Raw genomic sequence first — 13113 nt, forward strand, 5'->3', positions numbered from 1 at the left:
AGTGAGCCCTCACTCATGCTGCTCAAGTGAGCTCTCACTCATGCTGCTCAAGTGAGCCCTCACTCATGCCGCTTAAGTAAGTGAGCTCTCACTCATGCTGCTGCAAGTAAGGCCAGAAAGCCCATTGGTTTGTTAAGTTGGACTTTGGTGGCACTGTTACTTGATAGCAGCTCTCTATCTGGGGTGAGAAGATGTTTGCTCACGTCTTCCCAGGGAAAGTGTCACACACAGGGATGCACCACCTTCCTGGCACACTAATGTGCTTGTCAATCTGGAAACTCTTTGCCCTCACAGTTCAATATTTTTATGGAGGTGTTTCCACACACCTGCTTGATTATTAACTTGAAGTTCAGTCCCTCTCCCCTGTTTGGAGCTTGAAGAGTGGAGCAGACGTCTAATCAATGGCTCACTTTTCCTTGTGACCAGCCTTAGAAACACTCAGGAAATTCAGTGACGCACAGGAAATCCAGAGGTCTTTGGAGCTCTGTGTCAGGATTTGGGGCCAAAGACCACATGTTAGAACAAAAGTTACTTCTAGGGACCAGGGACATGGCTCATTTAGTCGAGTTGTGTTTTTGATGAAGTCTTGGTTTTCATCTTGTACTTGCAAAAACTGTGTGTGGTAGCATTGCTCGACCACCATCCAGCACTGAGGAGGTGGAGGCAGGAGGATCACGTGTTCAAGCTCTTCTTTAACTATAGTTTTGTTTTTGTTGTGTTTTTGGGGGGCAGTGGTGGGTAGGTGGGTTGTGTTGTTTCGTATTGTGTGTGTGTGTGTGTGTGTGTGTGTGGCTTTTGTTGGAGGAGATAGCATCTATTTATTTGAGAACACACAGGCAGATTTAATCCCCAGAGGACTTTATTGTGTCTTCAGTTTCAATAGAAAAGTGTCTTCAGAACCTAGCCCAGGCTCTCGGGAATGAATCTGCTTGTCAAGATGTAGGAGATAAGGCTTCCCATTCTCATTCTCTGAGGGATGATACCCACACCCACCCGAGACACTATTCCGATGTCCCACCAACACTCTTGGCGAGTCATAGTGCAGCCTGAAGTTTAAGCTTGAGGATGACAAGGAGCAGTGAACACCAGGGGTCCCTCCTGCTGACCCTGGCTGTGGGTGGACGGATGAATGCTGAGACTTCTAGCCGAGTCCAGGAGAGGCTGAGGTGTTGGGACCCCCCCCCCAGGCTTGCATAGGTTGGGTTCATCTGAGGTCATAGTGTTTTGAGGTTCAACTTGGTCAGCCATTGCCCCCAAAATCAATTCTAGCCAGTTCCAGAATCTCCACTTCAGATGCCATGGGAACTCTAGGCACATTGAAGCTTCTTTCTGCTAGAGCAGTTGTAATCGGACTGTTAGCCGCAAGGCTGGGGTTGCTGGCTCTAGCTGGCCCTGAGCTCCTGCTATACTCACCACCTCCAGCTGATATTTGCCGGGTCTTGGTCTCCCACTTCCCAGCTGCAGGGAGCTGAAGCCATCCAGGTGACTCAAGCGGAAGAAGCCTTGGTTGTTGCCTCTGGCAATAATGTAACGGATCTGGCCTTCCAGACTCCCAAGAGCTGGTCGAAATTCTAAGATATGCTTGACTTGGCTCAGGTGTGAGATGTACAGACTCAAGGTCAAGGGGACTTCCGGGTCAAGGGTAGCCAGGCTCACCTGAGGGTAGGGACCAAATGAACTGTCAGAGACTGTGTAAATAAGGATGCAAGTCTGGTTTCTTTGTCTAGCCGTCTGCATACAAGGCTGAGCTCAGCTAAGGCTGAGGACGTAACAGCAAAGGCTAAATCTGGTTCTTTGACGGAAAAACAAAACAAAGCAAAATAAAACAAAACAAAAAACCCAAGAGGAGAGAGACTAAGGAGCCGGCTCAGTTAGTAAAGTGTCTGCTGTGCAGGCATGGGGATCTAATTCGGATCCCCAGCACCCACACAGAAAGCTAGGTGTGGTGGCACATGCCTACACTCCCACTTGAAGGCAGCGGGAGGAGGATCCCAGGAGCTTGCTGGCCAATGGTATAGTCAAACGGTGAGCTCCAGGGTTAGTGAGAGATCCTGTCTCAAATAATAAGTGGAGCTGGGTCCACAGATGGCTCAGCAGGTACAGGCGTTTGCCACCAAACCCGAGGACCTAAGTTTGATTCCCTAGAACCACGTGGAGAAGGAGAGAGAATTAGCTCCTGTCAGTCGTCACTGATTTCCGCACCCATGTCTTGTGCATGAATGCACACACATGCAATCACTACCACCTCCAAATACATATAATAGAATTAAAAAAGTGGAGAAGAATTGTAAGACAATGGTGTTAACGTCTTGTGTCCAGTTGTACTTTACTAGAGCATGTGTATGCATCTCCTCTCTCTCTCTCTCTCTCTCTCTCTCTCTCTCTCTCTCTCTCTCTCTCTCTCTGTGTGTGTGTGTGTGTGTGCGTGTGTGTGTGTGTGTGTGTGTGTGAGAGAGAGATGTATAGACACACATGCACACACAGACACCTACAGATACACACACACCAAAAACAAAGCAAAAAGGCAACAGGTAGGGAATCAAAGATTTGCTTTGAAAGCCCAGCAAACAGGTCAGGCAGGTAACATTTGGCTCAGGAGCCTTAAGGTGGTTCAGAGGCAGCCCAGGTGACTGGTGTTATAACCAAGGGCCTTCTTGGAAAAACAAAACAAACAAACAAACAAAAACTACATCTCCAAAATGATGCTAGAATCTACGGAGATACAAGCAGAATACCCAGCTAGGACAGAAAGCACAAGGAGAGGCCTCAGAAGAGCCTTCCGCTGGCTTCCACTATACTTCCTGTATCTGGCTCTCTCTGAGTGGACCCTGTGTACTGATGACAGGCTCTTCTTTATTTGAGCTCTTCTGAAGTGCCTTCATGGTCCTGGCAGCAGGACAGTACCCTCAAAAGCCAATTGGCAGGCCACCCCAGGCTGGGTGATGAATCTGGTTCCACAAAGGGTTATCTGTATTTACTGCCCCCCCCCCCCCACGGGTTATGCCATGTCTGTTTCACCTCATTTACATGCCTGTGGAGTGATCTGCTGTTGCTTTTGAGAGAAAGCTATTTCAGCCCCTCTGCCCCTGGTTCTGGGAAATCTTTCTTTTCTGAGGAGAAAGGCTCAGACATATGCTCTTATTGACACCTCCTGGCAAACAGTGGTATTACAGGCAAATTCATTGCAATCCCTCCCTCCCTCCCAGCATGCTGTGTCCAGCCCTGGACCCTTGGCAACAATTCCAATCATCTTGGGAACCAAGGGCCACGGGTGGGAAGCAGGGAGGTGGGTGGGTGGGAGAAGGAGAGGGCGGGGGAACTGGAGTTGGTATGTAAAATGAAAAACATTTTAAATAAGAATAAAGAAAACCAAGGACCAGCAATACAGCCACAAATAGTAAATCTGGGATAATTTCTACATGGAAACTTTTTTTCTTAAACAAAGGAAAAACCAACTGAAGAAAACAGAAGATAAACTAATCCATATCCATTCATATTAGTTAGCTACATGTTGACCTAACATGCCCACCCCACTCTGGCTTTATTTCTCTTTGCTACATGGATCATTTTTTTCATGTTATAATCAAGCTACATTTTGCCTAATACTTATTTTTCCCCCATCAGAGTATCATGAGGGCAGGGCTTTTTTTTCCTCCCCCCTGTTTGCTTATTACAGATTGCTTAGGATCTGTCTAGAAGGAGCCTTAACTGTCACAGGAATGAGGTAAGGTGCCTAAGGATGTGTTCCCAGAAAAGCCCTGGACACCATGATATGAGGGAGGAGCTGAGACATGTAGTCTAATGGTTGCCTGTTTTTCTCTTCCCTTTTATGAGGCAGAGTCTCATGTAACCTAGGCTAATATCAAATGTACTAAAGAGCTGAGGATGTCTAGTTTTATGCAGTGCTGAGGCTTGAACCCTGAACCTCATGCATGCTAGGCAAGTAATTTACCAGTTAAGCTACATTCTTAGACCTAGTGTTCATTCTTGAGGGACCACAGCCTCCTTCAGACACCCTCAGAGAGCACCCTAGTTGGCCCACCCAGTGTGGTCCCCATGGCACCTGAGGGCCTCCATTGGTGCTGCGTTTCGGTCGGTCCTGAGGTGAGAGGCCATTGATCTTGCATTCATAGCAGGCTTCAGGTGAGAGCGATTCTTCTTCATCTGCGGCGGCCTGAGATCCAGAGCTGATGCCAGGGCTGGAAATGCAGTGTCTGAGCCAGATGGTATGTGGGAAACTTTCAGAAGCAGGCTGGTAGCATCTCCCCCACCATCTCCCATCACACCCCATTCTGAGCCACGGGCAGAGACACCACCATGCAAATGTGCGTGTGCATGTGTGCGTGTGCATGTGTGTGTGTGTGTGTGCATGTGCGTGTGCTGGCATGGCTGTGTGGAGGGATGTGTGTGTCCCTTGGCTTACCCGGGTATTGGTATGAACACAAGAATGGGATGATGTACATGCAATGGAATAGACAGATGTATCTGTGTATATCCAGAAACATGTATACTTGGGGGGGGCTGTGTGTATATATGGAAGACGGTGTGCACATATACCTGTGTCCACTGGGATGAGTGTGCTTGCAATGTGAATACAGTAAGGACCGCCATGTGCACAAGCACAGTCAGCCCTCTGTATCCACAGGTTCTGCACTGTCATATTCAACTGGTTATCAAAGGACTGAAGACGGTTATAGTGTTGTGATCCTTTACATAAGTTAGGCCTGTCTTAGTTAACTTCCTATTGAACATTCAGAGACTTTTTTCTTTGTTAATATTCCCTTAATAAAACAGTGCAACAGTCACAATACTGTTTTATTTTGTATTAAGTGTTATAAATTATGTGGAGATAATTATTTATTTTCAAGATAGGGTCTCATGTAACCCAGGCTAACCTCAAACTTGCTATACCTTAAGTTCCTGGTCCTCTTGCTTGCGTCTTCCAAACACCGGGATTACAGGCATGTGCCACTGTGACTGGTGTACACAATCTGAGGATCAAACCCAGGACTTTGCACACCCTAGGTAAGCATTCTACCCACCAAGTGAATCCCGAGCTTGTGATTATTTAGATTAAATGGAGGAGTGTATGCAGGTTCTGTGCAAACAGCATGTCATTTTATATAAGGGACTAGAACAGCCTTGCATTTGGGTAAACGTGAGATGGAGGTGGGGTTATTGTATAGCAATTTTCTGGTGTTGATGAAGCATTCTGTCCTTGAGGAAGGTTCCATAAGACACAGGAAATAAGCAACTCATAAGTTTCAGGAGCTCCATAAAACTAGAAGCACAAGACCCCCACTCCCATCACGGTTATGTAAGCAGCAAGGGAGGCTGAGGAGACTCTCCTTCCTGCTAAGGTGCCTGCGAATCTTGGACTGAGCTCCAAGATTCCAGATTCCCTCAGTCATTACCCATGTTGGATGGGCCTGCTTTCTTTCTTTTAATATTTACTTATTTGCATATTATGCATATATGGGTGTTTTGTCTATATGTATGTATGTCTGAACACCAGAAGAGGGAATTGGATCCTGTGGTACTACACTGGCAGATGGTTGTAAGCCATCATGTGGAGGCTGGGAATTAAACCCAGGACCTCTGGAAGACAGCAGTCAGTGCATTTAATTGCTGAGCCATCCCTCTAGCCCAAGGGCTTTCATTGATGTATCTGCCTTTGGGTCATCTACGTTTCTGTGGGTAACTTCTCACCCACAGTCCTCCAAGTAACCCATTGGTTAGTGGAGGCTGGTAATTAAACTCAGGACCTCTGGAAGACAGCAGTCAGTACATTTAATTGCTGAGCCATCCCTCTAGCCCAAGGGCTTTCATTGATGTATCTGCCTTTGGGTCATCTACGTTTCTGTGGGTAACTTCTCACCCACAGTCCTCCAAGTAACCCATTGGTTAATGGAGGCTGGTAATTAAACTCAGGACCTCTGGAAGACAGCAGTCAGTACATTTAATTGCTGAGCCATCCCTCTAGCCCAAGGGCTTTCATTGATGTATCTGCCTTTGGGTCATCTACGTTTCTGTGGGTAACTTCTCACCCACAGTCCTCCAAGTAACCCATTGTTTAGTAGTAAACTCAGTGGTTCACCAAGTCGGAATTTAATTGCATCATTACTCTAATCTGTTGTTGGCTCCATATCTGGGATGAGTACACATTTGTGTCTCTGGGAATCATGTCCCATAATAGGGGTATGGAAAGTAAAATGAGGACTTTATTTCTGTGTGTGAGGGTTCATATATGTTTCTTCATGTGTGCTAACTTGGATCATGAATGGACCATAAATATCTCCAGGTAGTGGGCACATACAAGTCTGAATGAAAAATGGAATAATGGCACAGACGTGTACTCATGTATATTGGCATTTATGAATGACTGGCTGTACTCAGGCTTGCTGGACAGGTATTGGATAGTCATGGGCCAGAGGTGTGCACAGATACTATCTGTGACCAATTCTCTGTGTATGCATGTAGGCACCTACATACACAGTCCGATGGAACTTTGCTAATGGGTTCTGTGTGTATATGAGCCAAATGTTCATGATCAGGGCATGAAGAACGTGCCCACTACACTCTTGCCCATCCCACCTGAGCCTCTTACCCTTGTCCAGCCCGGAAGTAGCCTTGGGGACAACCACACAAGAAGCCACCAGGTGTGTTGACGCAGCCATAGCTGCAGGGGCTGCCTTGCTCTGCACACTCATCCACATCCTGGCAACCTCCAAGGTCCTGGTTGAAACTGAAACCAGAGGGGCAGACACAGCGGAAACTGCCAAGCGTATTGTAGCAAGAGGCACTACCACAAGGCATGGGTGACCAGGCACACTCATTCTCATCTGTAGGCAGAAAGAAAAGTAGAGACAGAATGGAAGAAACCTTGCATGTCCGGAGCCTTTCACATGAATACACACCCCTCAAGTCTGCACCCACAGCAGACATTGCTAATCAATCACAGTACTCTTTACTATGCAAAGCTTCCAGCAAACTCATTAGGAGTTCTCAAACTATAACCACCTTCCTTCAGCCACTGATTATTATACTCTGGGCCCCTACGGGATTTTTCAATATTTCCCCCGAATCCTAAGTGGTAGGTTATTCTAGAACAGGCTTTCTCACGTGGGGCCAGGTCATTCTGTGGTAGGATCGAGCACTGCTGGATACTGAGCAGCACCCTTAGACTCTGCCTATGATACCAGGAGCACCTCATCCCCTACTTTCTGTATTCACCACAAACAACAGTAACCAAGCACAGTACACTTTACTGTGCGAAGTCCCCAGTAAGCTCGTCAGAAGCCCCCAGACTGTCTGCCCTCCTCTGCCCTCTGTCTATTATCCTCCCTCACAACTCCCAGGCTCTGCTGCAAAGCCTGTGAGAGCTGAGGAGTCACAGGTCTCAGGAGAGCAAGCGGACTCCTCAAAGGCAGAGGCTAAAAGCTACATATACATATATGCCTGGAACACAATTAGTGAGAAAAAGAGGCCATGGATTTGGAAGAGAGTGAAAGGAGGGGGTATATGGGAAGGTTTGGAGGAAGGAAAGGGAGGAGAGAAAAAATGTAATTACATTATAATCTCAAAAATAAAAGGAAAAAAAGACTTTGGGAGCAATGTTGAAAGTGACAGAGACGAGGCGGTTGAAAGGAATTCCTGGGGCAGCAAAGCACGGGGAAAGTTGAGGTACAGAAGGCAAACTCTCTGACTCGAGAGCCTCTGAAATTGCTATGGCAAAGATGCAAAGATGACAGCATATGTGTCTTGAGGGGCACTGCAATACTCATGGCAGACATGACACTATCCTTTTACATCTACCGCAGGCATTGCCAAATCTTTCCGCTCTGCCTGTGGCAGACATTGCTAATCAATCACATTCTTTCTGTTGCACACTTGGTAGACATTGTTAATCAACCCCAGTCTTTTGATGCTGCACTTTTCCTGGGTAGTCAGGCCACCGCTCTGTAACAAATGGGTTTGAACACTGTGCCATGTTTGTTCAGCAGTCCAGTGACGTCCCAGTGGTCCAACCTTTTGGGCTGGCCCATTTGATTTATAGATGGGTCAGTTTGTCACAACACCTGCAGGTGAAATGGTTCCTACTTGTCTGCTCTGGAAAGATTCTGGTGGGTGCTTGGCTTCCTCCCAGCCCTTGTCACCCACCCACACACTGGGCCCACTGGGAATGCTGGGTGAAGCCTGGGCGGTAGCCCCCTGGCTCATTTTGACAGCCGAACTGGCAGTGATGGGGACTGTCACATTCATTTACATCTGAGACAGAGAGAAAGAAAAAGGGAGAGAAGATTGATGGGTGGTTCTTGGGGTCATCCCCCAGGCTGGGGACCCACTCAAAAGGGAGAGAAGATTGATGGGTGGTTCTTGGGGTCATCCCCCAGACTGGGGACCCACTCAAAAGGGAGAGAAGATTGATGGGTGGTTCTTGGGGTCATCCCCCAGACTGGGGACCCACTCAAAAGGGAGAGAAGATTGATGGGTGGTTCTTGGGGTCATCCCCCAGGCTGGGGACCCACTCAAAAGGGAGAGAAGATTGATGGGTGGTTCTTGGGGTCATCCCCCAGACTGGGGACCCACTCAAGCTCCACTTCACCTTCACAGCTGTGGCCAGAGCTGTCCAGGGTATAGCCTCTGTTACACTCACAGCGGAAGCTGCCTGGGGTGTTTTGGCAGTGTCCACGGGTGCCACAGAGACCAGGTCGGGCCAAGCACTCATCGTTATCTATAGAAGACAGAGAGTGGGCAGGGTTGCTTTGTGGTTAGGGGACAGCACTACACCGTGTGGCTTAAGAGGAGTCACTCCCCCTCTCTGTGCTGGTCTCTTCCTCTGTGAAATGAGGTACAAATAGGTTCTGGCTGACAGAAGGGCAGCCAGTGTTCGTGGTCCTGCAGGGAAAGTGCTTTGCTTGAAATTCAAAGCTATGCAACCTGGGGTTACTGACTCCTCCAGGCTCCTCAGTTGTCACAGAGAAGTAATTCCTTGTCTTTGCTTTGTAACATGAGAATTCAGTGGCTTTAACCACGTGAGAATGTAGGACGGTTCCCGCTATGAGAGTCAGACATTACTAAAACTAGGTTGAGGCTCAGTGGCAGCACATCCTCCTGATGTCCGAATGCCATTTTTAAAGAGTTAACAAGCCCATATGCGGTCAGATGTGTTGACACAGGCCCGTAATCTCAGCTATTTAGGGGCCTGAGGCAGGAGAATTGCAAGTTCAGGGTCAGTGAGGTCAGTTTAATGAGACCCCTGTCTCAAAACATGAAGTAAAACAAGGGGCTGGGCAGCTAGCTCAGTCAGTTAAGTGTTTCTTGTGTAAGCATGAGGACCCGAGTTCAGGCTTCAGAACCAGACTTGGTATTTGTCATCACCCACTGAGGCTGGTCATCCCTGAGGGCTAGACAGCCAGTTCATCCTAATCAATGAGCTCCAGAGACTCTTCTCAAAGAGGGGGTGGAGCTGGAGAAAGGGTTCAGTGCTTAAGAGTCATTTTGGCTGCTTTCCTAGAAGATCCTGGTTCCATTTCCCAAACCCACATGGTGGATAACAATAGTCTATAACTCTAGACCCAGGGGATTTCCTGCCTGTGGTTCCTGCAAGCACTGCATGTATGTGACACACATACATATGTATAGGCAAAATATCCATACTCATAAAATAAAAATAAGTAAAAATCTCAGGCCAGGCAGTTGTGACACATGTCTTTAATGCCAGCACTCAGGAGGCAGAGGCAGATCTTTGTGAATTCGAGGCCAGCCTGGTCTATAGAGTGAGTTCCAGGACAGCCAGGACCAGGGCCAAGCAGCGAAAACCTTTTTTTCTTTCTCAGACAACAAACAAACAAACAAAAACCCAACGACAACAAACAACAAAAAACCATAAAACAAACAAACAAAAACAAAAGTAAAATCTCAAACAAAACAAAACAAAACCCTGCAAGGTGTGTGTGTGTGTGTGTGTGTGTGTGTGTGTGTGGTGTATGTCAGGAAAGACTGCTCAGTGAGTAAAATACTATAAGAAAAGAGAAGAAAAAGTTGGCCAAGGGTGGTAGCAGAGCCAGCATGGCCTCTTTGGTGAACTACAGGTTTGCAAGACACCGTTATCCTAAAAAAAAAAAAATTGGGGATGGCATAGGCGAGATGACCAAGTTGGTGAAGGTACTTGCTGCCAAGCCTGAGTAACTGAGTTCCATCTCCTGGACCCCATAGTGGAAGGAGAGAACCGATGCCTAAAGGTTGTCCTTTGACCTCCACACATGCCGTGAAAACACACACACACACACACACACACACACACACACACACACACCTCTGCACACAACATAAATGTTAAAAAGAAATTTTAAAAAATGTTAAAAATAAATGTTAAAAAGAAAGTGGAAAAAAAGAGACACCAGCAGACAGTGTCTGTCTGTCTGAATACCCTAAACCTTGGCCATGTGAGGCTGCAAGAAGGTGACTGGCTACAAGTTGGGGATGGAGCTCTCACCAGGAACCATCCCCTGGGTCTTGGGCTTCTACTCTCTAAAACTTTGCAACAGTAAATCTCTAGTGTCTGTTTTGAATTTTTATTTTTCCACTTGTGTGTGTTATGGGTGCACACATGTGTGTTTTCGTGTGTGTGTGTGTGTATGTGTGTGTGCTCACGTGTACATATGTGTATGCAGGTGCTCATGGAAGCTCATAGCTGACAACAGCAGTCATCTTCAGTCTCCCTTTCACCTTAAACATCGAAGCAGGCAGGGTCACTCAATCAAACCAGAGCTCCTTGATGTGGTTAGCCTTCCTAGCCAGCTTGCTCTTCATCTTGTACACTGAAGCAGGCAGGGCTACTCAATCAAACCAGAGCTCCCTGATGTGGTTAGTCTTCCTAGCCAGCTTGCTCTGAGGATTTCATGTCTTTGCCTTCCTAGGTTGGAGTAACAGGCAGCCATCATGCTTCCTGGCATTTATGTGGATTTTGGGCATCAGAATTCCAGTTCCCATGCTTGCATAGCAAACTCTTTACCTAGCCCCAATGCATTATTAAAACAATTTGTGTGTGTGTGTGTGTGTGTGTGTGTGTGTGTGTGTGTCTGCTTCTGTGTGCATGTGAAGGCCAGAGGTTGGTATCAGGTGTCTTCCTCAGTGACTCCACCTTTCTGTTGCGAGCTTGGAGCTTGCTGATTTGGTTGGACTGGCTGACCCTGGGATCCTACTTTCTCTGCCTCCTGACAAGTGCCTGGCTTTTATTGTGGGTGACAGGAATCTGAACTCTACTCCTCAGAGCTTGAGCAGGAAGCACTTTTTACAGACTAGCCCATCAGTTCCAAGCCCATTTGCTCATCAACCTAATAGACTAGAAACATCATTACCATAGGTGGTGCTAGCTAAGAGGGCTGTGGGAGGGGACTGAGTATTCTCCTTAGCTGGGCTGGCTAGAAGGAGTTCTAGTTCCCTCAGGCCCACAAGACACTAAGAGGCTATGACAGACAGCTTTATGGTTTTGGCTTCTGAACTGCTTTCTCCAGAGTGGTTGTGTAAACTCCTAGAGTTTGGGGAACACTCTGGGCAAGCTCAATAGGAGAGACCCAGCAGGGATGGATCACAGGCAAGGGGGGAAAGTTCTGGGCCCAGGCCAGAGGGATTTCTTAGGGTAATCTCCCTAGGGTAATGAAGAAGGCTCTAGATGCCCCCAAGATGCCTGTATCCAGGGACTGTGTTCTAATCATCCCCACGCCCTCCATGCCTGACACATGAGTAGTGCTTGATTTGCCTTTGTACCACACACACGTGACGGCTAGGGTTGTCAGGGTTGTGTGGGGAGTGGGGTGGGAACTGGATGACGCTACTCACCCAAGCAAGCCTGGTGGTGCTGGGTGAAGCCAGGAGGACAGCGGCAGGCGAAGGCGCCTATGGTGTTGACACAGAGGAACTGGCAGTTGTGCTGCCTGGAGGTGCACTCGTCCAGGTCTGCAACACAGGGAGTTCCAAAGGATCAGAGGACAGGGTTCAAGGGGTGCTCAAGGGTGGAGCTCAGCCAGAGGACTTGAAGGCTAAGGGGGCAGCACTCTGAGGAGCATGGGGAGGGCGCTGAGGAGACAGGCTTGAGGGTGTGTGGACATGGGGTGGGTTTAGAGGGTGGTTTGAGAGGAAGTTTCAGAGGCTGGGCTTGAGGGTATAGGATTCAAGGGCTAGCTTGAGGAGGGTGTTAAAGATGGGGCAATAGGAGACTGGCTAGGAGGCAGGGCTCAGAGGGGTTTCAGAGAGGAACTCAGGTAATGTATAGAATGAGGGATAGGTGGAAGCATTTGGTTGCCCAGGGAGTAGATTTGAGAGGTGATGGCTCAGGAACCAATCATGAGTGGAACTTAAGGGGGCTCAGGTGTGGGGTCTGGGGTCACTCTTGCCACTCCAATTAGGGTGTTCTTGCCTTGGCTGTGGTGGGGTCAATTCTGTGCAGCTGAGAGTGTCTGGAGAGCAACATTGGACGGAGAAGATTGGGGGAGGGAAGGACATCACCTTTGCAGGTTCTGAGATCTTCCTCCAGCAGGTAGCCCCGGGGGCAGGCGCACAGAAAGGTGCCCTCTGTGTTTTTGCAGAGGAAGGAACATGGCTTGGGGTCCTGGCTGCACTCGTCCACATCTAGGTGGGATGGCGGGGCATGAGGAGATCACATAGACATGCCCAGGGCTTGATGGGGCCTCACAGACTAGGGCCCCTGCTCAGATTCTGATTATCTGAAATTGTGGAACTGCCTAAGTTACTTAACTTTGCTATTAAACTTAAGAAAGTTTACTTGTTTATTTTCATGAGACAAAGTCTCACTGGGTATCTCAGTGAGAGATCCACCTGCCTCTGCCTCCTTAGTGCTGGGATTAAAGGTGTGGGACACCATGCCTGTCCCTAAATTTTCTTTTCTCATTTTTACCCATCCCACCCCCAAATTTAATGACATCTACTTACTGTGTGTGTGTATGAGGGGGGCACACATATTTGACAAGTGTGCATGTGGAGGTCAGAGGACAACTTGTAGGAGTTGACTCTCACCTCTGTCAGCTGGTCCCAGGTTTTGAACTCAGGTCGGCAGGTTTGGCAGCAAGCATCCTTATGCGCTAAGGCATC

General features: G+C 48.0%; 1 protein-coding gene across 2 annotated transcripts in view; it reads right to left on the reverse strand.

The window, feature by feature from the left end:
• Positions 1 to 841: 841 nt before the first annotated feature.
• Positions 842 to 13113, reverse strand: part of Fbn3 (fibrillin 3) — a 68478-nt gene continuing 56206 nt past the window's right edge. For both annotated transcript variants that reach the window (XM_040731507.1, XM_040731506.1), the window contains 6 exons: positions 12511 to 12633; positions 11845 to 11961; positions 8606 to 8734; positions 6608 to 6842; positions 4064 to 4214; positions 842 to 1656 (listed from right to left, as the gene is read on the reverse strand). In XM_040731507.1, coding sequence (XP_040587441.1) covers positions 1333 to 1656; positions 4064 to 4214; positions 6608 to 6842; positions 8606 to 8734; positions 11845 to 11961; positions 12511 to 12633 — 1079 coding nt within the window. In that variant the 3' untranslated portion in view covers positions 842 to 1332. The remainder of the gene's footprint in view (positions 1657 to 4063; positions 4215 to 6607; positions 6843 to 8605; positions 8735 to 11844; positions 11962 to 12510; positions 12634 to 13113) is intronic.

This window comes from Mesocricetus auratus, unplaced genomic scaffold, assembly GCF_017639785.1.
Source record: "Mesocricetus auratus isolate SY011 unplaced genomic scaffold, BCM_Maur_2.0 Super-Scaffold_100025, whole genome shotgun sequence".
NCBI classification, from domain to species: Eukaryota; Metazoa; Chordata; class Mammalia; order Rodentia; family Cricetidae; genus Mesocricetus; species Mesocricetus auratus.